Source organism: Agelaius tricolor, unplaced genomic scaffold, assembly GCF_023055355.1.
Source record: "Agelaius tricolor isolate 1412-34295 unplaced genomic scaffold, bAgeTri1.0.p SCAF_1, whole genome shotgun sequence".
Taxonomy (NCBI): Eukaryota; Metazoa; Chordata; class Aves; order Passeriformes; family Icteridae; genus Agelaius; species Agelaius tricolor.
In genome coordinates this window covers 53,885,924-53,911,336 of record NW_027269261.1, presented here as the reverse complement: position 1 = coordinate 53,911,336, position 25,413 = coordinate 53,885,924, and the positions used below count along the sequence as shown (strand labels likewise).

Below are 25,413 nucleotides of genomic sequence, written 5' to 3'. Positions count from 1 at the left end.
ACTAGGATGACATTGTCTCCATTACAGGCCAATTTAAGTGAATCAAGCAGTTTCTTTGTAGCAAAACCAGCATTTCCAGAAAAATTGTTTTACTGTTTCTTAATTACCATTTCAGAGAGAATGAGCAGAGGTGGAGATGGTTCTGTGTATGAGAAAGATCTGATTACAGTGATGTTCTCAAGCTCCAAATTTATCTTTTAGTTTTGGGGCCCTGAAGTTCAGCTGCTTCGTGATTTCACAGTTATGGCAGCTGTAATGGTTCTAGTGATAGCTGAGGTTGTTGTTGAATCATGTACATGCTTTAGTGATACAAAAAGCAAAATCTCAAGAATTGGTAATACTGAAATTTTACAAATGTCTGAACATGCCCAGCTTCAGCTGAAGCCAGTAAAGAATCTGAATGCTCTGTGTTCTGTAGGGTGATGAAATTGATTTTTTGAGTATTGTTCCAATGGTAAGCACTTTGCTCTTCATAAAGTCAGTGGGGAAAACACACTCTAGTGCAACAAAGGATGTCGATGGAGAAGTGTTATGGAATATTGTGCAATAGCAGCCACTTATCTGCAGTTAAGAGGAATTCAGAAATGTGAAGAACGCAGCCTGCCTGCCTGATTTTCCTGTTTGTTCTCTCGTGAAGCAAAGACGCTGGCCTCTGCTGGAACCCTGTCGGCACTGCATGTGACAGGACTGATGAGGAGCCGAGTCCACCTGGAAATAACCCTTTTGTAACTGTCTGTCACTTTTTAGGTAACACTCGGCTGCACTTTCTGGTCCTGGTGACAGGCTGTACGTCGGTGGGCAAAATCCTGGATGCTGAAGTTTACAAAATTACTGCAACAGATTTCTGTCCTCTCCAGGAAGAAACCAAGGAAGATGAGCGCGTTACTGCCTTGAAGAAAATACTGAACTCTGGGATGTTCTATTTCTCCTGGCCTAATGCAGGCTCAAACTTTGACCTGACTGTGCGGGCTCAGAAGCAGGGTGATAACAGCTATGAATCTGGTAACTCGTTCTTCTGGTTAGTACTGCATGTTCTACCTGAGTCTTCTGTTGTCTCCACCTGTATCTCATTGCTCAGACGTTCTCAGAGGGAAGTGAACATGTGCATTTCAAGTCCATCTCCTTTCATTTCATTGACATGTCCTTTTACAGGGCAGGTGGCTCTAATGAATTCATAGTAATTTGTATTTAATTAAAATTAATCTGATAGTGAAGTGCCATTTTAAAATGACATTTTATGCTTCAAAGGGGGAAATACAAGATATGTATTGCTTATGCTACAGAAACATCTCTCTGTATGTCATGAATAGTTTCCCCTGCAGTCCTTTTTAATAATTTTCTTTAAAGTTATCTAATGGAAGTCTGCGCTTGAACTGTTCATAAATCCCATTGTTTGCACTGAAGTATCTGTTATTTTTTAAAAGTAGGTGTTTAAAGTCTGTAGTTTATTGTTTCAGTAATGTGTACCAGTTTTTATGTTGAAAACATCAATATTAATATGTTTACAGCTCAGTGCAAACATAAGTTGCACAAAAGAAAACTCCCGCGATGCACTGCTCTGTGCTTTTTACTTTCTTGTGCCTATAAAGCAAAGAAAAATTATCTTATATTGTGGTAAGTATTGTTTGAGGGGAAAAGAGTAAACACAATGCTGGATTGATTTAATTCAGTTTGTTTGCTTTGCAAGTTTTGGCATAATGCTTGCATTTCTATACCCTTCCCCACGCCCACCCCCTTCTTTTTAAACAAAAAGTCACACAGCAGGCATAGCTGTTCTGGAAATAAATGAGGGCTTGATGTAGGTGGAAAATAACTGGCAGGGTTAAATGTGAATGTGCTGCTAGAACGTGCAGTGAGGCTTGTGGGCCAAAGAAGGTGAATATTAAATGAGCAAAAAAGTTCATAATGGGTGATAAATTAACATGAGAGAGCAATTCAGTTAGGCTAAATAATCTTTCCTGCTATGATGTGATTTTGACTGGTAAAATCTAGTAGGTTGACTTTAAAACTGAAAAAAGATACATAATAAATACTTTCAACTGTGCTAATGATGCATCCCTCTCCAAAAGGTCACCAAGCATTGTCAAGTCAGACACATGGCAGAAATTAGTTGTACTCCAATGACGAGACTGCTAAGATGGCAATATCCCATAATAAAGAACATTTAAAACAACTCTTTCCCCCTCTACTGTCTTTTGAAACTTTTCTTCTTGGAAGATAAGTATATTTGCTGCTTCTGGCTAATCTAGAAGTAAATTCTGAAGAGTTTCCATTCTCCAGTACGTTGTAGAACAGGGAAAAATGGTGACATCACATTAAAGGCAAAAAGATGCTCCAAAAAAACTTATCTTGAGGTATTTAGGTGATATGGGAAATTTCAGACAAAAACCAGATGCTTGAGGAAAGTAAACAATGAGATAAATAGTTATGCAATTAAAAGTATAAGATGACCTTCGTTATAGGCAACAGAAACTGCCTGTTTAATGAACTGCAACAATAACAAACAATTCTACTGGAATTTGCCTGAGTGAGGACTTCCTATGCAAGTAGAAGTGGGAGAAAGAGGTGGAAAAGATAGCAAAAACTGAGCTCAAAAAGAGCTAAATTGAACTAAAAAAAAGAGCTGCTTTTTCCATTACATATTTAGATTAAAAATGTAACAATGCCTTGCACCTTTTTTGTTAAATGCTGTACTCTAAAAGAACAATTCTTCAAGGGTTTCACTCTCTTTTACAGATCCTCTATTGAGCAATGCATGGTCATGAAAGATATTTTCCTGGCCCCTCTTATGTGATTAAAAGCACATTTTGAAACATGAAATAAAGAAAAACATCATAATAGATGAGTTAACATCATTGTTAACTAGACATGACAGGTTTTTTGAATTGTTGATCTTGAAAGTTAGAACAGATGTTCCTCTTCATTTTAGTAGAACTTTTTGCAATATATCCAGTGACTTACAGATCCGGTTTCTGCTTGAAATTTTTTTTTCTGAAAATCCTGGTGGATTTTGAACCAATTCTTCATCCTGTAGTGAATGCTAAGGTCCAGACAGTACTCTACCAAAAAAAGTAATTAGCTTGACATCACTGTAATTTATGAAAAGATTACTAAATATACATTTCTGGAGCTGAAAGAGGTGACATTTGCATCTGAATTTATAAGACAGGTACAAGATATAAAGACAGCACCTTGGTGGTAGCTGTGTGGCTAAAATTTGCCACGTTTAGTTCACAGTAGTAGTTCACAAGGGTTTCTTCTCAATATTTCCTGGGCAGAGATAAGGTACAGCAGAAAAGGGGTCATAAAACATTACTTGATTAAATTAGTGATTGTTGTCAGGTGGCACCCATGCCTGTCTGTTAGTTTTACTCAGTAATGTGTCTGTATGTTGTTGAACCTTTCAGGAACCAGCTATTGCATGTGCCCTTCAAACACTACCAGGTGAACTGCTCCGACTGGCTGCTGAAGGTGGTCTGTGGGGTCGTGGACATCCGCACTGTTTATGCTTCCCACAAGAAAGCCAAAGCCTGCCTCATCTCCCGCATCAGCCGCGAGCGGGCCGGTGTCCGCTTCCACGTCCGAGGGGTCAATGATGATGGACATGTGTCTAACTTTGTTGAGACAGAGCAGGTGAGTGCATGTATCCAATGGCTTTGCATCATTTAGCCCACTCGTGTTTAATTGGGGCAGAATCTTCAATGAGAATTAAAGAAACTCAGCAAGATTTTTTTCAAGAATATTTAAAATATTATTGCATGGCTGCTCTGTTTGTTCTTGTCCATTAAGCATTTCTTTGCAATCTGCTCTTTCTCTCTGTTTCTGACTTTTCCCATTCACATGGTTTTCACTAAAGCTTTTCATTTTTTTTCCCGAGTGTGAAAGTCTGGCCATTTGATACGGTAATGAAATGTAGACAAGGGTTTTTAGACCATTCAGGAAGGTGTCTAGCAAAGGTGCTGGGACCTCATCTTTGACTAGTAAAGTTCACTGTCAAATCATCTTTGTCCAGTAAAGAAAATGTTGAAAAAATAACATCTTCTCAGAGTCAGCCAAATTCCAGCTCAACTAATTTTGGAGGAGACTGCTTTTATATTCCCCACTGGTTTGTGGGGGATTCTTTCCAATGTGAGGTGGTATGACAGTTTTTATACATACGTGGTTTATACATCTCATTTCCAGCTGATGCTGAGACAAATTATGTGTGTGAAATGCATTCAGCAGACTCCCTTGATTGGCACAGCCAAACAAAACAATTGAATCACTTGGTTTTATTGCACATGGTTTAGCTTGCTGCCTTGAAATTCAGTAAAAAGCACTGGACCATGGAGAATCTGAAGTCTTCTGTGCCAGCTGAAGTGAGTGCTTTCTTACTCAAGTACAATCACCTTTTCCTTTTTGAACTGAAGTAGTAATTACTAGCAGTCAGAACCACATACAGAAATGGATCACTGTATAAACAGAATAGACAAATGGCTGGTAGTTTTCAACAAAGAACAGGGATTTGCTTCTAGAATTTGGTTGTCTTCAGCATCTTCTGGGCATATCTACAGAGCTGGATATGTGGTATAGATTGTGTATGTATGTGTCTGTATATGTAGGTGCATGTACAATGAAAGTAGATTGCTTCTGTGATGTTCATAAGGGGAAGCATGAAAGAGTGAGAGCAGCATGGAGATACTTGAGCTGTGTCATTGAAAGCCTGTGCCTGATGGCTGAGGAGGGCACCCCCTCTCAAAGGTGCCCACAGTTTTGTGGGCTGACAGCACTAGTATTTCCTCATGGCAATGTGTGAATGTAGCAGCTCTCACTCAGTGAGCTCCTTCCTGTTATCCCACTGCATGAGCCAGGCATGCCTTCAGGCAACTGTTTGTCCAAAATCCAGCCATGTTTAGGTACTTTCCACATTTCCTCTAAGATGTTGTTCATAATACTGCTTTAACCTTTTCACCTGGTTCTGCCTAAAGGCACATGTAGAGTTACCTTAGATTTGGCAGTGCTTTGATCCTCAGGAGGATGCCTGGAGGAGTTGCAGACTGGTATTCCCCAGCCTGCTGGTGAGGTTTGATTCCCAAGAGGTGCTCAAAGCATGCCCAATGTTACACATGTGACTTTCTGTCCAGTGGTCAGAGTTCTCTCTGGGCATGTGGGTGACTTTTTGCTCATGTCCCTCCTTTTCCTGGTTTGCCTGCATTTTCAGTTAGTGTTCAGGCTCCCACAAATTCTGCCTGTTAAATGTGAAGCTCTTCCCCTGTAGTGCTTGGATCTCTAATGTCAGCCTCCGAATTCTCTGCTAATAATTCTCTTGTGTGCTGCTGCTCCAAAGCAACTGCAAGTGAACTCTTGCAACATCTACACCTTTCTAGAAAGTCTGTCAGTGCATTGGGAGATTCAGCTATGTCTGTTTATTGGAAAGTGGAATTTTCCTTTGGAACCTGGGGACAGAAGAAAGGAGATCTGCCATTTTAAGTGATACCTGGTACATTCTGCTATTTTAGTTGAGTATCTTCTTATGAATATTAGTGCAAAGCACTAATCCTGTTACTCAGGATTTGAAGAATGTTCTCTTGATGAAATGCAAGGGAAAGAAAGTGTTAGAAAGGATTGTCAGCTTTTTTTCAGTGAGTCTCACATTTGTGGCACTACACTTAGCAGTTGACTTATGGGAAATACTTCTGCTATCCTGCTCACTAGATGGGTCAGAAGTAACTCATTTTATTTTGTTATACTCCTGGAGTACATCATGTTACAAATTATTAGCATGAAAAATAAGTTGGCCTTTGTATTCCAGCAGAAAACCTGAGGATTGGCTCCTGGTGAGTGGCAAAACAGTACTTGATTGCTGATGCTTCCCTTGGCTGGGTCTGGGTCAGGCTCTTCATGGGAATTGCTGTGTTTTGTTCCCATTCAGCCATATGCTGAAGTGGGAAAACTGAAGGCTTTTGAGTGTTTTTTTCAACTGGGTAAGCCAAAGTGCAAGAGTGAAATGGCTTTAGGGTGAAAGGCTTGAACAGGTTCAAAATTATAACAAGAGTTTGCAGTTTTAAAGGGTTGTGTGGTTTTGTTTGGTTTCAAAAGCCAAAGAAAAGAAGGAAAAGAAGGTTGCTGTTACTAATGGTGCTAAACACTAGTTTTACCAAGCTGCATGTCCTAAGAAAGCAAAGTTGGGCTAACCACTAGGATGCCTGAGATCTAGTTCAAGCTGGCATCCCCTTGCCATTAGGAAGAGTCCAAGAATAAACTCTCTCCTACTTTCATAGTAAACGACTGACTAATCTCCTGTGAGGTAATATCTTGGCTGAATAAGATTTTGTTTCCATTTTCTGGAGCCTGTACAGTATAATGGCATGTTGGCTATGTGCTTTCATGGATAAATAGCACCCTAGGATTCTGAAAACCCAGGACTTTTCCCCTCTTTGTAGGAATTGCTTCTAACATTTTTCTGTTTTTAGAAGAGGGAGAAACAATTAATCTTATCTCCAGGCAGCTCTTTTATGCATAGATGGTATGCTTTTGTCTCCCACTGAGTTAGCCTTGTGGCATTTCAGCTCTGCAATGAGTCATTTTTTTGTGGGCTCACTTAACTGCTGTGAATCAGTGTTTGAGAAGAAGGGGGAAAAAGTAAAATATCTTCACTTTTTCTTTAAAAAAAATAAGAACAACTTATACTATATCCTTAAGCTTTTTGATCATTTGGCTTGTATCTTTATGAAGAGAGAAGAAAGAAAATATTATAGGAAACACTTAAGGAAAAAGAAAATGAAGGGAAAAGAAGGCAATCCCTTCAATGTGGACTTTCAGATTTGCTGACAAATATTTTCTAATGGGATGGTAGCCCTTTCTGCTTGCAGTGCTTGCAGTATTGCTGTTAATTCTCTAGCAGCTTTTAAATCAGTCTGTTTCTCAGTTGTAGCTTAAATGTTTCCCTTCACCTTTTTTTCTTCCCCTAGTAATCCTTTGAAGTTGAGACTGTGTTGCATTTTTGTAATTCTTTTCTTCTGATAGCTCTGAGGACTAGAAATTATTTCTTCATTTAGTCTGTGTGCCTGTTACTGTTTACATTTCAGTTCTTCTCCCAGTTATCCTCCACAGAGTTATGCTAAAATCTGAGTATGTGGATTACAAGGAACAATTCTAATTAACCAACGACAAATAAATTGTTTCAGTTTTTTCCCCTTCATGGAATTGTTCAGTAAAGAAAATGGAAACCTTGAGAAAGCACTAAAAGGAAATACCATGAATTTGAATTAACCTTCCCTTTCTTCCAATTTCAGAAAAAATTGTCAGACATGGATTAAGGAAAGTGATCCCTATTTCACAATATCTCCTAGACTGTGTTGGATAGCTCTCCAGGAGAGGAATGGATGCAATCATGTGGTTGATTTATTTTCTGGATCAAGTTTTAATATGACCCCAGGCAAGGCAAAAAGGATTATTTGGCAGATATATCCTTGGGTCCCATAGTCTGAGCAAAAGGCACTCACAGAGAGGTGTGTTTAGGCTATCTGCTGTCCACACTCTTTGTGTGGCAGAGCTGTGGATCCCCCAATAAACCATCTGAGTATCCATTTCATCAGGCACTGTGTCTCTGAGTACCCCTTGAGTCTGTAGTGAATTGTGCTGTTTGAAGTTGTGACCAGATGATTATTATTTCTAATGAAGCTGGGTAATGGAGATTAGTGAATAAATTTTTCCAAGCAGTAGATGGGCACAGCATGCTGGGATCAGAACACCAGTGGGTCGACACAGATGTTTGCTTCTTGCCCAGAAGCTTTTTAGCAGTACCTGTGCATGAAGTTTGTTTACCAGGAAAGATCCTTGGATTGCAGGGGCAGAGTCTGGCCCTATGCAACAGAAGAGAAAGATTGAAAAATGTCCCATTGAACTGTCAGTACTATCACCCTTGATCCTGAGCTGGAGAAAGAGGCCACAAAGAGAGTCTAAGACCACAGAAGCTGAAAGAAAAACAGGGCAAATTCTAACACCAGAGGTCAGAGGCCAAGTAATCTATTGTTAAAGCAAATAGGTCTTCCACATGGGTTAACTATCCAATTGCTACAGTGCTGTCTGATGGGAACCTGGTCTGGAAGTTCATGCAGCTGACAGGGTTGGATTGTAGTATGGGCCACAAACCTTGAGATTAATGAAGTAGACCTCAAGTGTTTTGAGGATTGGATAGGAATGAACATTCTCCCTGGGGTACATAGGCACCAACTTGCTGTCATTTTGGATCTAAGACAAGAGTTAAGACTCCACAAAGACAGAGATTTAGGAGGGTGTATGAATCCTAATGAGCAAGTGTTGTCCAAAAAGTAACTGATTGTTGTTGAACTTCTAGAGAAAAACCAGTATGATCTTCTTGTCCATGAGAGAAGGAAAACAGAGGACAGGAAAATTCTGGACATAAGGCATTTAACTCTTCTTTAAGTTTCTTGTCTTAAAGAACTGTTCATGTTTTGTCTAGTACCTTAGAAGAAGGGAAATGGCTCTGCTAGAGGACAGCATAATAAAGTCAAAACTAGAACAACAAAAAATTGGGACGGATATGTGCTTGTAGAAAACATAACATTGTGCACAAAAACTGATCAAGGCTGTGAAGAATATGAGAAAAGAAACTGTACTTGTCCATGCATAAGCAACAATGTTGGAATCTTTATGAGTGTAATTTCAATCTAAATGTATTATCAGTGCTTATTTAATGTTTTAGCAAATAGGGTTTCTTACAGTGTACGTGGCTGCTAAAATTACATCCATTCCTGATCTGGAAAGCTGTCTTAGTCTTTAAACCTGCTTTCTTAATAAGTCTGCTGGTAGGAAGTCTGTTGCCACTAATATTGTAAGATCAAGAGATGTGTACACTAAAAGGCAGTGTCAAGATCAAGGCTCATGCTCCTTGGAGTGGTGAATGAAGGATAGTGGGTATTACTGAAATTGAGGGAAGATTTGCACAGTTATAACGCTTAATGAAATGGTTAGAGTCTGTTTAGGAAGGAATGACTGGCAGAAAAGTCATTTTAATGAGTCTCCCACTCATTAAAAAAATATTAAGTCTTTTTCCAACTCGCTGGCAGCTTGGAAGAAAATAATTTTTGATTCATCTGGGTCACGAGAATGAGGTGAAAGAATTGTGAAAGACCAGAGAATTGCTCCAGAGAACAGAATGATGAGCCCTGTGAGCGAACAGGAAAAAAAAGTACTTTCTTGTGAATGACTGTGTTGGAGAGGCTGTGCTCCCAGTTCAAAAACCTCATCTGATTTCTAAAAGCTGCATGGCAACATACATAAAAAATGTCAGTTTCTTTAAAATGCTCTGCCATCATAAAAGAATCCTGTATTAGAACTCAGCTTCACAGAAGATCCCCCAGCCCATCACATCAAGGTTTAGGCATCTGTTTAGGTTGCAGGAATGATCAAGTAGTTTGAATATTTTGGTTGTTGTTCAGTTCTCTAAAGGGACAGCTTAATAGAGCAGGAAACAGAAGAGGTAATGGGTGAAAACCAGTGAACAGAAAATATGAGTGGTACTGGTAGCAAACATCTGTTAGCTCACTAATAAGTGGAATTAAAGCATCTGTTAATGCAGAAATAAATGTTTGGTCAGTATTTTTCTTCTATATTTGGCAGGAAGAAGGTAGGTTATATATTCATGGTCTGTAACTGAGGAAATACTTTCCATTTAAACTGTAACTCAGAAGGATGTTAAACTGCAGATACTGAATTAGAATCACTATCTGTTTATCAGTGGGTCTAGAGATTTGCAGCTGGATGTCTAAAAGAGCTGGTCAAAGAAATACTTGAGCTGTCAGTTTTGCACTTAGGTAGGGAAACAGGGACTTCCCAGAATACTGTAAAGAACATTGATCACCTGTAGCAATTGGGTGGCCACCTTGTACTTCAGGTAAAGCTTTGTCTGTATATGTCATCGTTAGGTGTTTCATTTCTACTCAGTAATTGTTAAGATGATGATTGTTGTCAAAATTTTAAGTAGGCCAGTCCTGAATCTTTTTTTGCACAGATTCAGGTTCTGGTATTCATTTAGTATTAGTCAGGATAATGCTGGGACTGTAGTAGTGCTATTAATTTGCTTTACCTTGGAGTGAGCTTCTTTGGGTCCATGGCTGTAAGTGAAGAGATGATTAATTGTGTAGAAGTCTCTGACTCATCTTGGCACAACCTATCTCAGGGAGAATGTGATAAAAAGGAAGAAGGTGGGGCTGCTTATTCGTCTCCTAGTCCAGCTGCAGACGGAATGATCTCTTCTGAGCACAAACGTACAAAGAAAAGGCACACCAGTGTGTTGCCATGGAAATCAGCTCCTGCACTCAGGTGCCAATAATGCTCAGAAAACTTTACTGGGAGAGCATTTTTTAGAGCCACATTGCTTAAACTGTGACACAGGCCTTGCAAGAAAGCTTCTCTGAGCAACCCCTCTCTTGCAGGGGGTTGTGCTAGGATGGAATGTAACAGAGAAGAGGATTCTTAGTGCTTTGTGAGAGGTTAAAAAGATGGAGACACAGTTTTGCACTATGGCTGGGCTGGCTATCCTTCTAGCACTAACATTGTGTCCATGATGAAGCCCCTTAAATCATCTTAGTGAAATGGAGACAGTTTCAAGTGCTCTGCAGAAATACCGTAAATATCAGATAAATGTTTTGTCACCAATTTTATCTAAATATCTCTTTTTCACACATGTAGCTCTAAAAACTGTACATTGATAATGCTTATGAAGATGAGAGGTCAAGGTCAGGTACTTTCCATGAGCCAGCCATTGGCCACATCTAGTGGCAAATCCAAAAAGACAAAACACTTTAAAGCTGTAGAGAAATCAATTTTCATGTTCTATTCTATTTTCAGAGCTCCTAGCCAGCTGGCAGCAGCTGTGCCAAATGATATGATGTGGTGAGTGCAGTTACCTGGATAACCTGGATACCATTCCTCCCCAGGGCTGCAGAGCAGTCATTGTCATGCATGAGATAACAGAGATGTGTATCATGTATCCTCTGTGGAGAGCAGCCAGGATTCCACTGCTAAGTATAGGCCAGAGGAGCGAGCTGGGCTTTGCACAGTTGCTCTGTGGTCATATTCAATCTGAAGATAGTACCTTTTATGCTAAGTTAACATAATGTAACATTTTGACTGGGGACTGTGGATGGGGGAAGGCAAAAGGGGAAATTGGTCTTTGTTTTTCATATGGATTTGACCCAAAATCCGCTTGTTGACAGTGATCCTGAGACCACATAAAGAGAGAGTTTGGGGTCTGGTTGGGAAAGGGAGAATTTGGAACCTCTTGTTGTAAGCCCCTGGAAAAGAAGTAGATCACATTGCTGCTCACTGTACCTCAGGATGGGAGTGGCAAAGCTGCTGATTTCACAGAGTTTTATTTGGAGTCTCTGACAAGGCACAGCATGCAGTGAAATAAGAAATGGTAAATACAGCAGGAGATAAGCTTATCCCCCACCTGACGTTACCCATCATCAGTCACAAGGAGCAATGACATTTTGCACAGTTGAGTTTTGGGAGAGGGACAGCAGGAGAGTGTATGCCTGGTCTTTCCAAGTGTCTCCACCAGCAGATCAAATCCATCTTGATTGTGGGTGAAAGATGTGGTGGTGTTTGAAGTTTTCTCTTGTTTCGGGTGAGAAGTGAGTTGAATCTGCTGTGATGACATGAAAGCAGATACGGTGTGCTTTGTTCCACTGCCTGTGAGACTATGGAAAAGAGGCTGAGCGGTAAGTGGATACAGGGAGATACATGGTTTACTTTTTTTACCCTTTGAGTTCAGTATCTTTAACTGTCACCTGATGAAGGGGCCACAGGCTGATAGATCTAACTGCAGAACTGCTTTCCTTTTTTTTGTTTTTGCAGACAATTTACTTGGATGATGATGTCTCCTCCTTTGTGCAGATCAGAGGTTCTGTTCCACTGTTTTGGGAGCAAACGAGGCTTCAGGTAAAGAAATAATCAGAAAGCCTACCTTGCTTCTCTCTCTTGCTACTTATAATTTAGAATTAACATAAATATATATATTATTTTTTAATATGAGCTTCAAAGCTCATTCTGTGGAAGTGCTGAGCTCTTTTGTTTTAGGTTTGTCTTGTAGAAATGTTGTGTGTTTAGATAAACAGAACTATACCAGACAAATGGCTATAGGTGACTGAAGTTTAACATTTTTGGGTGTTTAAATGCCTCTACAGGGAGCTGTTTGTAAAGGACTGTGTCCTAAAACTGAAGATTACAGCTATATCTTTATAACATTTTCAGTTTTATTCCTCTGAAATGCCGGGTTGGCTTGATAATATTGACCTCCACAATACAACTGGAGTATTTAGGGATACCAGTGCTCTGTAGGAGCATGCTACCATGAAACAAAGTAAAATGTCTGGATGGTGTGTTTTTGGGATTTCAGTCAAAAGGGTGAAAATGATCTAATCTGATCTTTTGGGAGGCAGAGATGTAGGATTTCATCACAAGATTATTGCATCAAATATATGGTCTGTGACTTGCAGCTTATATACAGTTGTAAGGCCAAATAAGAATCTTCCTGGCACACTTTGCATTCTTTTAACAGAGGGATAAGCAACTGAAAGCAGTATGCACATATATTTATGTGTGTTAGTAGAGAAAGTACATTGCATAACTGTTTTTTCAGGATACTTTAAAGGTTACATGATACTTGTTTTGATCATTAAACTAGAACCTATGTACTCTTCAGAGGCACTGGATTTAGCACAAAAGGAAATGACAAAAGGATCCCTGTTGTCTTTTAACACCATCCAGTGCAATACTTACTTCTTTTTATAAAGCAAGTTTGTCCATATGATTGTGCAAGTCCCGGCCATGGTGTAGCTATATCCACCATGTAACACTGTTGATCTGTATGTTACAGAGCCCTCAAGCATTTTTGGCTATTGGGTAGTATCTCTAGTTAAACAGAATTTTTGATTTTTTTTTTTAGTAGGCCTGTTTTTTTTGCCTAATTGGATTAGATTATATACTCTTACTCCTTGGGTGTGAATGTACTGACACTGGTGTTAGAAAGAATTGCAGAAACCAACCTCTCATGAAAAACAAAGATGATGAAATATAGGAAACAATGCATGATCTTACACCTATTTAGGAGTGTAGTTTTTGGGAGAGAAAAGAAGCCCTCTGTAATAATTTTGTAACAGTAGCTACCATTCAAAAGGAACTTGAAGCTACTGTTGTTGACATCCATATCAAAAGACCTGTTAGTTTGAGGGTGCAGATTTTCATCCTTCATATTTTTGAATCACTGTTCTGATACTTTTGAAAGAAGTCAGAATTCACAACCTATGGAACTGGCATAAATGCATCCCTCTCTACCAAGGCAAGGGCAGTAAGAATGCTAGGCTCACAGAATACTCATGTGAGGCAGTGTGTGCTATTTGCAAGAGGAAGCTGGCAAAGAGATGTGATTTGTTTGGCCATAAAAAGATGTGTAGGTATCCCTTTGCTTAATGGTAATTGTGTTTTCACTTGTAATTGTAAATGTTGTCTAATAAAAGATGGGGCTTTTGTGTTAAGGATGTGGGGGTGGTTGGAGTCTGTTAGAGATGTCTGGTGCTGTTAAAAAAATGTTTTTCTCTGAAGGAAAAAGGGAGACATCTAGTGACTTTGGACTCTAGCAGTTTAAGAAGATTTTTCTATTTCTTGGTCTTCTAATATTTTATTTTAGGTTGGTTCCCGCCATTTAAGGCTCAACAGAGGTCTGGAAGCCAATGCACCTGCCTTTGACAGGTAAGTTTCATTCCACTTTGGCATCAACACAGCAGTCTGGCATGTATCCAAGGTTCCACAACTTTGTCTTCCTAGGAAATCTTGAGAAACCTCTCTGACATGATGTGGCAGATTATTAAACTGGTTTACTTAATTTAGTCACTTTTTTTGGTGCTTTTTTTCCTTTTTGTTTTCAGTGGTAATTGAATTAATTTGGTCTTCTGGATCATTTCTGTAAAAGTTTAGGAATACTGAGTGATGTGCAAAAGAAGTGTTTATGCAAGCCTTTGTGAGCCAACAGATGTGAGTTTACACTTATGGTACACAGAATATGTGTGCTTTACCACTCTAACAGAAGTAGCTATAGAGCAAACACTGCTTTAACTCCATTCTGCATTTGGTCTTTTCTTCATTGTTTTCCTCCTACACAGAGATAGCAATGCCTTATTCTGAGACCAGTGTTGTATGATGCTGTTATGCTGATGTTTTCTATTTTATGCAAAGACTGGCTTGTAAACATTTTAAAACATTCAGACTCTGTTTGTTTGTCAGCTAGAAACTGTAGAAAAAGACATGCATTAGCTTGATTCCTTTGGATGTCTGACTAGGAAATGCTATCCTCTAAGGATGTATTTCTACTGATATCCATGGGAACAGTGCCTGAAAAACACATGAAGAATTTGGTCTGTGGGAAATTTTCACCTTGTAAGTGCAGGTCAAGTGATTAATTTCTGTTTTGGTTTGGTTTTGGCAGATCAGGTTGTATGTTGATTTTGTGTAAGGCCTCTTTATTACCACAACTGTTAGCACACAGGATATTATTGACTGTTAATGGTTTTCCTACACTGAAGACCCCAAACAGGGATTAGAATCTAAAGGGACTATGCAGCGTAGCAGTTTCTGCTCTAGAGGTTCTTGGCCTACATTCTCCAAGCTTTTAAGGCTCTTAAATCCTACTTTATTCAATGGCCTTTGAGACTCTTGGTCTCTTGGCCATCTGGTGATGTGATAACTTGCCCTGCCAGTGTCTGTGAAGATCTGCAAAAGTCAGTCCTTTGAAGATGGGCAAGAAAGAAGTGACTAGTTATATGGAAAAGTACACTGGAATTTAACAACCTGCTACAGCTTTTCCAAGATGTAAATTTGGCCTGCTACATGTAACCATGTGAGAAACAGATGGTAATCTTGTTAGTTATTTTTTCATTCTCTATCTCTCTCCCTGAGAAATCCACAGGGAGTTTTGCTTGCAGTATTCAAACAGGTGACTTGAGCTTCAGTAGTTTTGTTGTAAGGAAGTAACACTGGCAGAGAGGTAGGATCTTGATGCTGGTATCAGGAGGGTGCCAACTATATGGGATGAGTTGGCATACAGAGAAACTGGTTGCAGAATCAAGAACGCACCAGAAAATATATTTAGCTGTGTTTTCTGAAGGCAATGCTGATGACTTCTTTCTTTTCTCCCCTTCCATGGTTTTCTGTGTAATTTACTTCTGGTTAAAGGATTAAGGAGCAATGCCAGAAGATGTATGCTTGCTGGTTTTCACACACTTTGCCATTACACGCTATTTTGCAGCATGTAATAACTTCTCATTTTGTGAGTTTATTTTTCTTATATATTTCTATCCAGCTTCCTCTTAAATACTACTACAGTGTTGTCTGTACATGATGGAAATCAACTTTAAGATCTGATTATGTCTTGATGAGCCAGCACAGCCATGCATTCCAACTTGAAAAAGATATTTTGAAGGGAGAATGGGTGTTTTGGCATCTGGCTAAAAGCTCTTAACTTGAGAGTCCTTAAATGTCAGGCTTTGAGATTTTAGCAACATAGACCAAAAAATCCAGCCCACTTTATACTTGTCCTATTTTGAGCTTTTCCTGCAGAATCTGAGCCAGACAACTTGGCTAAAAGGACCTTTATTCTGATCCAGTGCAGCAGTTCTTATGATTAGTCATCTTCCTGCTTGCTTTGAGTTCAGAGTGAATGTCTCCATGTTGCAGCAGCTCAGAGATGTTTGAACCCTGTCACCTGTGACGTGTGTTTGGACCTCTCTGGCCTTGGCACTGGAGTCATAGGCCCCATTGTTGCTGCTGACTCTTAGTAGTTTCAGCTCTGCAAGATGCCAGACAATTGCTGTTGAAGTGTAATACATTTTCCTCTCTTCTTGTCTTTCCTGTGTAGTTCCCGGGATAGCAGCCAAGAGGTAGGAGCATGAAGGGCAATGTCAAAGCTAAGAGTGGCATAAAAGACTTGGGGCCTATTTTCTAAGACACTTCTTTCTTTAATTTCAGTACAGAATACTGTATCTATCAATTGCATACTTTCACCATTTTTACTTTAATTAGAAGGAAACTGAGAAAAGTGTCTGTAGATGGTATGGCTAAGATTTTCTGCTGGATGAAACAACCAGTGATCTCTACTTTGTATTTTGAAAATGGCAGTAGGCAAAATAACTTAGTTTTGTTTAGTACCTATTATGGTTGCTTTTGCTGTAGGCATATGATGCTTCTGAAAGAGCAGTATGGAAAACAAGTGATCGTTAACCTATTGGGAAGCAGAGGAGGAGAGGAGGTACTCAACAGAGCTTTTAAGGTAAAAGCAATGATTTTCATTTTAACTGCTGATTTCCCTTGAGCCTCCATGTTCTTCTGTTTTCCTTCTAGCCCAGGAGGTGATGAATAGTATTTCTAAAAAAATTATGTTAACTCTTTACCACGTTACCTACTAAGAATAGTGCTTCTTGGTTTCTAGCACTTGGCTTAGTTTCTAGCACTACCTTTCTGCTTACTTCTTCATACATTTGCATACATTCCCTTAACCAAACTTAAAAAGAAATAGCCTGAATACTCCTAAGGATGGTTAACATTTGCAAAAGTGAATCATAGCCAGTTTTGACATTGTATGCAGCCACCTGTGCAGTCCCCTGGGATTGGCGGAGCTGCTTGGGGGCTGGGTGAGCCTCTATCACTGAGCACAGTGACTTAGCATCACTGAGCTGTCTTGCTCTGATTGTAATGGGAAATAGCTATCTGGCACTGATTGTGTTGGGAGTTGGCTGCCTGAGCACCAGATGACAGTTTGGTATACAGAGAGAGATTTTCCTGGCCTCTAAGTATCCCCAGGCACAACTAATAGCTGATAGCAAGGATGTCAGGCATTGTAGAACTAAAGCTATGCTGCTTTCTAGTGTGGTATTCTTTTAAAAACTACTGTGAGCTTAAAGCCACTGATTGGCACTGAGAGGGGTTTGCAGCAGTGCAATAGCTGCCTGAATCTGGCTGGGAGTTGATGGAAGTCTGCCTCCTTAGGTGCTTTTTGCTTTAGCAAACTGACATAGATACTTCAGAAGTCATGTTCCTAAAACTAATGATAGGATGATTTAAGTACACACCTATAGTAAGTGCCATGTATGTATCATTGGTAAAGAATGATACCAGCTGTTCTGAGCTGAAACATTATGTGAAACTAAGCAAAATAAAAATTTTGGTTAAATAATAGTGCCTGATTTCTTTTCCTCTCTGTTGCAGTAGTGAATTTAGAGGGAGCATCAAGCTTGTTGTCACTTTTTCTGTGTGACCATTTCCTCCTCCTGCAAAAGAGCTGGGAAGGACTATCTACTTCCCCAGCAGAAAATGATGAAGTGAAGGTCTCCCCTTGTACAGAATGTGGCCAAAGTGATTCATGACTAAAACTTGCAAGGCAGTGAGGAAGGCACAGGAGTGGAGTCTGGTGGTTTCTGTTTTCAACTTCTTACTGAATTTCTGCATGACATGGCTAAGACTCTGTAGTCTTTTGGTTTCCTTCTCTTTAAAATAGTTTTTCTTGTTTGTTTTGCAAACCCCACTGAAATGTAAAGGTAAAAGATAACAAATTCTGAAATGCTGAAATAACTTACATGAATAAAAGCATGACATTTGTTGATAATTTGATACTGATATTTTCTCAAACTCCCACATTCTTGAAGATCATGTTCTAGCCAATATCATGCAACCAGACATTAAGTCAGAGACCGGGCATCTCTAGAATAAAAAGACCTTGCATTTGTTAATTTAATTTAAATCAATTTTAAATTGTTTTGTCTAAATTGTTACTTTTTTGCCTATTTTAGAAATAAATAAACTCTGAAAATATGCTGTGAGCTTGAATAATTTAGACTGGCATCACCGAAAACCAAAGTTTTGTATTCATTCAGAATGACTCCTTGGTCATTTCTTTACCTTTGTGTTTTAAGAAATGGATGTTTAGGAAAGAATATAAAGTTCATTTGACTTTGATGATTTTAAAGGGCTTGAATTAAAAATAAAGTAATTCATAAGAGTGTGATTAGGGTTGCAAGTTTGTCTCCTGTCATTAGTTTCTCCATCTTTTTTTTGCTTTTATTTTTCTCTTTACTCGTGCTTCAACCTTAGTAATTCTTATCAGCGTTGGTTCAAATTATTCTTGTAATTACTGCTGCTGGGCTCTCTTGATCAGAATGTCACAGTTACCACCATTCATTTACCATTTATTATGCATTACCTGAATCAGACCAGACCAAAAATCAATACTGTTCCCAGGAAATGCTGTTCCTCCCACAAGCATTCCCTATAACAGATGTAATTATGTTTACAGTAAAAGCAGGAGTGTAGTGTAGAGTTGCAAATAGTCTGACAATAATTTACACTGCAGCAGTGGGTAAATGACATCCTCAAGTGCATTGCTAGTGCCAGCATCTGTCAGGGCAGATTGGGGTGTCAACAGTAACAGTCTAATGAAATACATTTTACAGGTCTCTTTCCAAGCACTGCCTTTAAATTTCTTTCTGCAGGAAAGGCTTAATGGCTTACTCAATACAATTATGCTGGTGTAACTGCTACATGTACACTTTTAATGTAATATTAGATTTGTTTTGTCCAGTGTGTGTCACAATGTTAGTGGAGAAAATCATCCCTCTCTTGGGGTGAGAATGTGCAGGAGGGAAGAGAATAGACAAAGGCTTGCATAGTTTGAGTTAATGTAATGGTTCTCTCTGCCTTTCTTGTGGAGAACAGGATGTATTACTGTTGCCTTAATGATGTGGATGTACTGTTGCAGATACCTTAATGAAATTTGTGGTGATTACGGAAATGCATGTGAGGTCATTGATACTGGAGATGAACTACAGAGGCTATTTGTGCCTCTTCTTTCACTTCTGTAGTTTACCACAAACATTTTATAGTATGTTTCCTGGGTGTAATTGCTTACTTACTTCCTCCCCCTGAGCCTGCCTAGAGCATTGCTAGTGCTGTCCTCACCTCATGCGCAGAGGTAGCAGCAGCCCATTGCTGAAGGGCTGCCATCAGCCAAGGCACAATTCTAATGTATACTTTGCAGTTATGGTTTTCCTGCAGGAAAATTGGGTTCTAACAGTCAGGTTTACTTCTGTGAAGAAAACAAACAGGGAACTTCAGTTGCTTTTTTCATGTCTGGCCTTTCAAAATTCCCTATGAACTATGTGATTAACAGTCAAGGCTTATTAATGATAAAAGTGTGCTGGGATCAATCTGTACATGTGACTTGAGCAGGATTTGTTTTCCTTCATTCTCTTATCTAAACAGAAACTGCTATGGGCCTCTTCCCATGCGGAAGACAGTCCCATGATAAACTTTGACTACCACCAATTTGCAAAAGGTGGGAAAACTGAGAAACTGGAAAATTTGCTGAGGCCTCAGCTGAAGTTGCACTGGGAAGACTTTGGAATCTTCACAAAGGGCGAGCATGTAAGTCCACGGTGAGTGTCTCTGCCCCTCTGTCCCAGTGTAGCTGGGCACTGCTTGTCCTGGCCTTCCCAGGTTTCTTGCTGTGTTTGGACCATGATAAATTGACCATCTTGAAATAAAATTTTGAGACAAAGTGTAGTCTTGGTGCTAAATCAATGATTTGGCTTAATTGCGTCTCCATGGTTTCAAATCTGCAAATTTACCAGTGTGTGGATTTGCTAATATAGTGTTGCAGATGTAATCAAGTAATTAGATGTGTTAATGGAATATATTGTGCACAGTGTGCTTGCACTGTCAATACGTGGGTGGGTGTATTCAGGCTGAACATTTGATGATCTTGTTCAATCAACTCATGATTAGATGTTATTTTAAAATATACCATTTTCTCCTCCCTCCTCTTGTGTTTGGTTACCAAAGTCTGCAGACAGGTACTTTTCGAATGAATTGTTTGGACTGCGTGAATCGTTCTAATAGTGTACAGTCCTTCGTTGCACAGGAGGTGAGTTTGTCAGAGGACCTTCCTTGGGAAACTTGTAGTACATACATTGGCTGTTTCACGGGAAAGACAGGAAAGAGGCTGTAAGTCTCAGTTATGCAGGTCAGTCTTGCTGCTCTATGGTACAGAATGGTGCTGGCTGGAATACTGAGGATAAAAAGCAAAAACACATTTGAAAACAATGTTGGTTTCTTTTTTGTGTTTTTTTTTTCTCCTTCTGCACCTAATCCAGATACTGTTTGCTCAATTAGAGAGCCTTGATTTGAACTCTAAACCTATAATTGAGCGCTTTGTGGAATCCTACAAGGAGATGTGGACTCTCAATGGTCAAAATCTGAGCAGAGTATTTAGTGGCAGTCGTGCCCTTGAGGGAAAGAACAAGGTAAAGAAAAATGGCAAAACTCTTTATTTACAAGTAAAGAAAGATGTCCTATTTATGCTTCAGTGTCACTTGTATTTGTAATTCCTGTCTGCTGTAGGTTGGGAAGCTCAAGGATGGTGCCCGCTCTGTGTCTCGTACCATCCAGTCAAATTTCTTTGATACAGTGAAGCAGGAAGCCATTGAGCTGCTGCTCATGGGTGACTTCTACCATGAGGAATATGCAGACAAAGGCAAGATGCTCATGGACCAGACTGCACTGCTGGGTAAAGCCAGTTTAAATGCTCCCCTTTGTCTTTGCATCTGCTTTTAGCTGTCAGATATAAGCCTCAATTGTACCCTCAATCAATATATAAGCTGCTCTTGCTCAGATCTGTTGTTTAAAGCAGTACTTTCAAGTGACCATAGCACAACTCTTGTGCTTATTTCTCATGTTTTGTTTTGAACTTTTGAATATGTTTTTCTGTTCTTTGATAGTGATAATCTCTGACAGTTTAGAGTTGGACCAGAGGGAAGGATTTTAGGGCTATATTCCCAGCCTGCCCTGAGTTTGTCTTGAAGAAGTCTCTTGAGCTCAGCCCTTTTATCTCCTTAGTTGTGTCCTTACCCTTTGCACATGCTTTTAGCCATTTGGATCTTTAAAGACACATCTCTGTTACTTTAGTTCATTTCCTGCTTTGTTCCAGGCCCCTAATAGTCCACAGCATAGACATATTTGTTTGCACCCATCTAGAATAAACTCAGCTCTCTCTGAGAAGATACTTGCATGCAAAATATAGAATAATTTCACCCACAACAAGTATTGGGTGGTCAGTTTATTCCAGAGAACCATTCAGCACCACTTTAGTCCTGGGCTTGTTCCCTGATGTTGACCGCAAGGAAAATACAGATTACTTCTCTATGCCTGACTGCAAGTTGGGTAGTTAATGATTAACTCTGCTTCATTTGTTTAGACAGCGGAAGCACATTGCTGATTTTCTATACTCAGCAAAATAAGCAAATATAGCAGGGGTTTTTTTTGAAGAGTTCTTGCCCAGCTAGAGAGGCATGGCAGTGCTAGATTTGTACTGATGTGAGACTGTGCTGCTCTCCATCTTTCCTTCCACATTCTAAACTTCTAAGGGCTTCAGTTGAAGTTGTAACTTATGACATACTTGATTGCTTGTCCTGGTTTCAGGAATAAAGTTCATTGGCTTCCTCATGTGTGGTATAATGTTGTGTTTTGGATTTGAGACTAATGAATGAGCAAGTGCTTGTGTGTTGTACTTGGTTGCCAGCTGTGTTAAAACACAGCAGGCTGGTAAGACACACTGAGGGTTTTAGTTGTTGCTATATAGTGTTTATAATAAGTCAAGGACTTTCCACTTCTCATGCTCTCCCATTCAGAAGGCTGGGAACAAGCTGGGAGGGGATGCAGCCAAGACAGTTGACTCCAAATGTCCAGAGGAATATTCCATACTAAATGATGTCATTCTTGGTATATAAACTGGGAGGGGGGAAAGCTCCCCCTCCCCCTGAGGGCTGCTGCTTTGGAACTGGCTGGGCACTGTGCCACACTGGTTTTGTATATTCTAATTCTACTTTTTTTTTTTTCCCTTAAACTGTCTTTATCTCAATCCATGCATTTTCTCACTTTTACTCTTGGGATTCTCTCCTGCATTTTGCTGCAGGGGCAGGGAATGAGCTGGGATATGTACTACTAAGCACTGGTTGCCCAGTGGGGTTAAACCATGACAGTGCTATAGGCTAAACAGAAAAGATTATGGGAGATAAAAGAATTTTTTGCTTATTACTTGAAAAAGCACAGAAAAATGTAAGCTGAAAGTTGGTGACCAGCCATTCCCAAGCTTTCAAAGGGTGCCTGGTTTCTATAAGAGAAATTGCTGACATCAACCCCAGTTATCTTGTAGCTACTGCCATTGCCATAGGAGTTATTCCCTACCTTTTGTATTGTTGCTGCTAGGGTAATGTTATTATTTCAGAGTGACTGTGCTGCTGCAGTGGGGATGGTTTCTGTCCTTTTACAGCACATTCTTCTTTTAAACACCATCTTTCTCTCTCCCCTCTTCTGTCAGTAACTCCAAGTATTTTGAAGGCCATGTCAGAGCGTCAGTTTGAATTCACGAGCTCCAAGCGTGTTCGTGTTGCCACGGGGACCTGGAATGTGAATGGGGGAAAGCAGTTTCGAAGCAACATCCTTGGTACCAGTGAGCTGACAGACTGGCTGCTGGATTCTCCCAAGCTCTCAGGAGTTTCAGAATTTCAGGGTAAGACTTCACAGTCAAAATGTGTAAGCAGTATTTGCTGGCATCTCTAGAGACAGTGAGTCAGGACACAAGATTTGACCAGCCTTTCAAAGGCAGTACATTTTGGAGAGCATTTTCTGTCAGTTCTTAGGGGTGTATTCAGCTTCTCCATGCTTTTGCTGCCCTGCAGAAGTGGAATGGTGTGTGAGCTCCTGACAGTCAGAGTTCTTTGAACACTTTGAAACAGTCCATGTGACTGTTTCAAACCTTCAGCAGGTCAGAATTCAGAGCTCTCTTTCATGCCATCCTAAGATGTATCTACCTATTCTGCACCCTGTACATAATTTTCTTCTCCCATATCTCTGTTCTTTGTTCTTTGTCGTAAGCAGGAGCTACATGCTTAGGTACCATCAGACCATCTTGGTCTCTCATCTGGAGCTAAACATATCTCTGCAGTCTAGACTGTGAGCTTCTCTGGAAATGTTACTATCAAAGTCTTCAGACAAAAAGATTTACTTTGTTGAAGGCAATATTTCCTTTCTTTAGCAGTATAGAGAACTCTTATGCTTGTGGCTTGATGAAATTGGCTGCTGAATTTCTTATTTATGGAACAAGGTCAGGTATTGCAATTGATTTACAGATTTTTTATTAAGGTAAATGAGAAGGGAACATTCTGTCATTTCAAAATTGAGTGGTTGCAAAACCCATGCTTTTGTTGTTATAGTGGAACATTTAGTTTTCTACAGGCATAGTCCTGTACCTAACCTTGTAGCTCAGGAATACATTCCTCAAATCCTTGGCTCCCTTATACAAGTTGTCTCATTTGAACCCTTAGTTCCTGAGTGGTATGTGATTAGGTGCAGACCTCTGTATTCTGAGCAGCCTAGGTAAGTGATCAGTCCAGTCTAGTCTATTTCAGAAACACTTGAGATGTGTTAGTGCATGACTGTGCCCATAACACTAAAATTTGTTGAGAGCCTGTCATGTGTTAGCTTTGCCAGACTATCCCCTGAGAGAAACAGAGGAGCAGGCAGTTGTGACATGGTAGGTCTGAGCAGCTTCTGGAAGAGAGCTGAGTTATGTGAATGGGCAGGGCTAGGGTGCAACCATGCAAATGTCTGAATCCATGTTAATGCCAGTGCAGTGCCTACACAAATGGGCAAGTCTTCAAAGACAGATGTCCAAAATTATTAATGGGAAATACACATCACAGTGCCTGTCTGGTTAAGCTAGTAAAGGAGGCTAGCTATCATGCTAGTTTCACCCTTGTGTCTGCACAGAGTTGTCTTTAGGCAATGGACAGACCTAATGGGTCAACAGATTTGCTTCACACTATTTTATGACAGCATCTGATCTTTGATGTTTCCTCAGAGTAATATCCACAGAGCCAGGGAAAGAGGGGTGGGGGTCATTGTGCTCTAGGGTGATCTAACCTTAAATATAAGTGATCTAAGAAGGACTTGGAAGAAAGAAGGCAAGAAGAAACTTCAGAAGCGTCCTTAAACTAGATAAATTTGCTAAAGGCATTGAGATGGAGGTGACATACTGGTGTCTAGACAATTAAGTTCAGTTACACAGGAATCTGTGTCAGAAAGGAAGAGCACGTTGGATAAAATGACAAGAGGGTAAGAGATGGTGACTAGTGAGGTGTTGTGGCTTTAGTGGTGATTGGGGTGTGGGAGAGAGGGATTAACACTGCTACAGTATAATGTTCTGTTCTGAACTGCTTCCTGCAGGAGAGATGAAGACCAACTGGTGGGAGAAAAGCAGGAAAAAAATTCAGAGGAACTGCAGGGGATGTTTTATGATATCAGATTAAAGGAGCTATGAATATGTATAGCTTGGCAGGGGATACACAAGATAGAAATACAGGAAGGATCTCTGACAGAAATTAGAATACAAATCATTAGAAGAAACAACAAAATTGTAATTCTGGCATGACTTTTCCTTCCTGCCAACAGATGATGATAACTGCCCTCCTGACATATTTGCAGTGGGATTTGAAGAGATGGTTGAATTAAGCGCAGGGAACATTGTGAATGCCAGGTATGTAAAAAAAAAAACACAAAACACCAAACAAACAAAACCAACAAAAACCCCTAATCAACCAACCTAAAAAACCAACCAACCAAAAAAAACCCTTGCAACTGTAAAAAAACCCAACCCAATCAAACAAACAAAACCCCAACAAAAAGAACATAATCTTCCCCAAAGGAACTGGCCATGTTCATTTTTATGGTCACTGGGCTCACTCAGTTCCAAGTCTGTTGTTTGCAACCATAGCTGGAAATATGTTTTCCATTAAAAATGTCATTGGGATGATGTTAAAAGTGCTCAGTTTCCTAAGTCTCTTAAGTCTTTATGTTGTCAGAGAAGAATTCTGATGGTTGAGCTTGATCTAATGCTTGTCCTTAAAGCCCTGTCTGATGTTGGAAAAATGCTCAGTGACTTACAAACCTAATTCCCATTCATGTGGGAATTCTAAAATCGTCTAAAAATGTCTCTGTGGCTAATTGTATTTGTGAAAATTGTAGAGAAGATGTTAAATGCAAAGCCTGAGGTTGGCATATCAGCATGTGCAGTAGGTTGTGCTTACTGATCCTAGTGAATCTGAATGGAGGTGGAACCCTGAAGGTCATGGTTCCAATGCTGATTCATTAGGCTGGCCACTTAGCTGTCTGTTTTGGGAATGACAAGTTACAGCAGTGCTTAGTGTGGCTGCTGGGCTGATGGTATATCTGCATGGATATGTTGACTTTGGAGAAAAGAAAAAGCTAGATCCACTGACGTGAGGGTATATGCAGCTATTCACAAAC

The 25,413-nt window shown here is 39.8% G+C and overlaps 1 protein-coding gene across 2 annotated transcripts in view; it reads left to right on the top strand.

The window, feature by feature from the left end:
- SYNJ2 (synaptojanin 2) overlaps window positions 1-25,413 on the top strand; it is a 64,727-nt gene that overhangs the window by 17,283 nt on the left and 22,031 nt on the right. For both annotated transcript variants that reach the window (XM_071434667.1, XM_071434657.1), the window contains exons 3-13: window positions 748-1,018; window positions 3,408-3,633; window positions 11,866-11,949; window positions 13,697-13,758; window positions 16,234-16,330; window positions 19,315-19,487; window positions 19,894-19,975; window positions 20,205-20,354; window positions 20,452-20,617; window positions 22,427-22,618; window positions 24,559-24,643. In XM_071434667.1, the coding sequence (XP_071290768.1) occupies window positions 748-1,018; window positions 3,408-3,633; window positions 11,866-11,949; window positions 13,697-13,758; window positions 16,234-16,330; window positions 19,315-19,487; window positions 19,894-19,975; window positions 20,205-20,354; window positions 20,452-20,617; window positions 22,427-22,618; window positions 24,559-24,643 (1,588 nt within the window). The remainder of the gene's footprint in view (window positions 1-747; window positions 1,019-3,407; window positions 3,634-11,865; window positions 11,950-13,696; window positions 13,759-16,233; window positions 16,331-19,314; window positions 19,488-19,893; window positions 19,976-20,204; window positions 20,355-20,451; window positions 20,618-22,426; window positions 22,619-24,558; window positions 24,644-25,413) is intronic.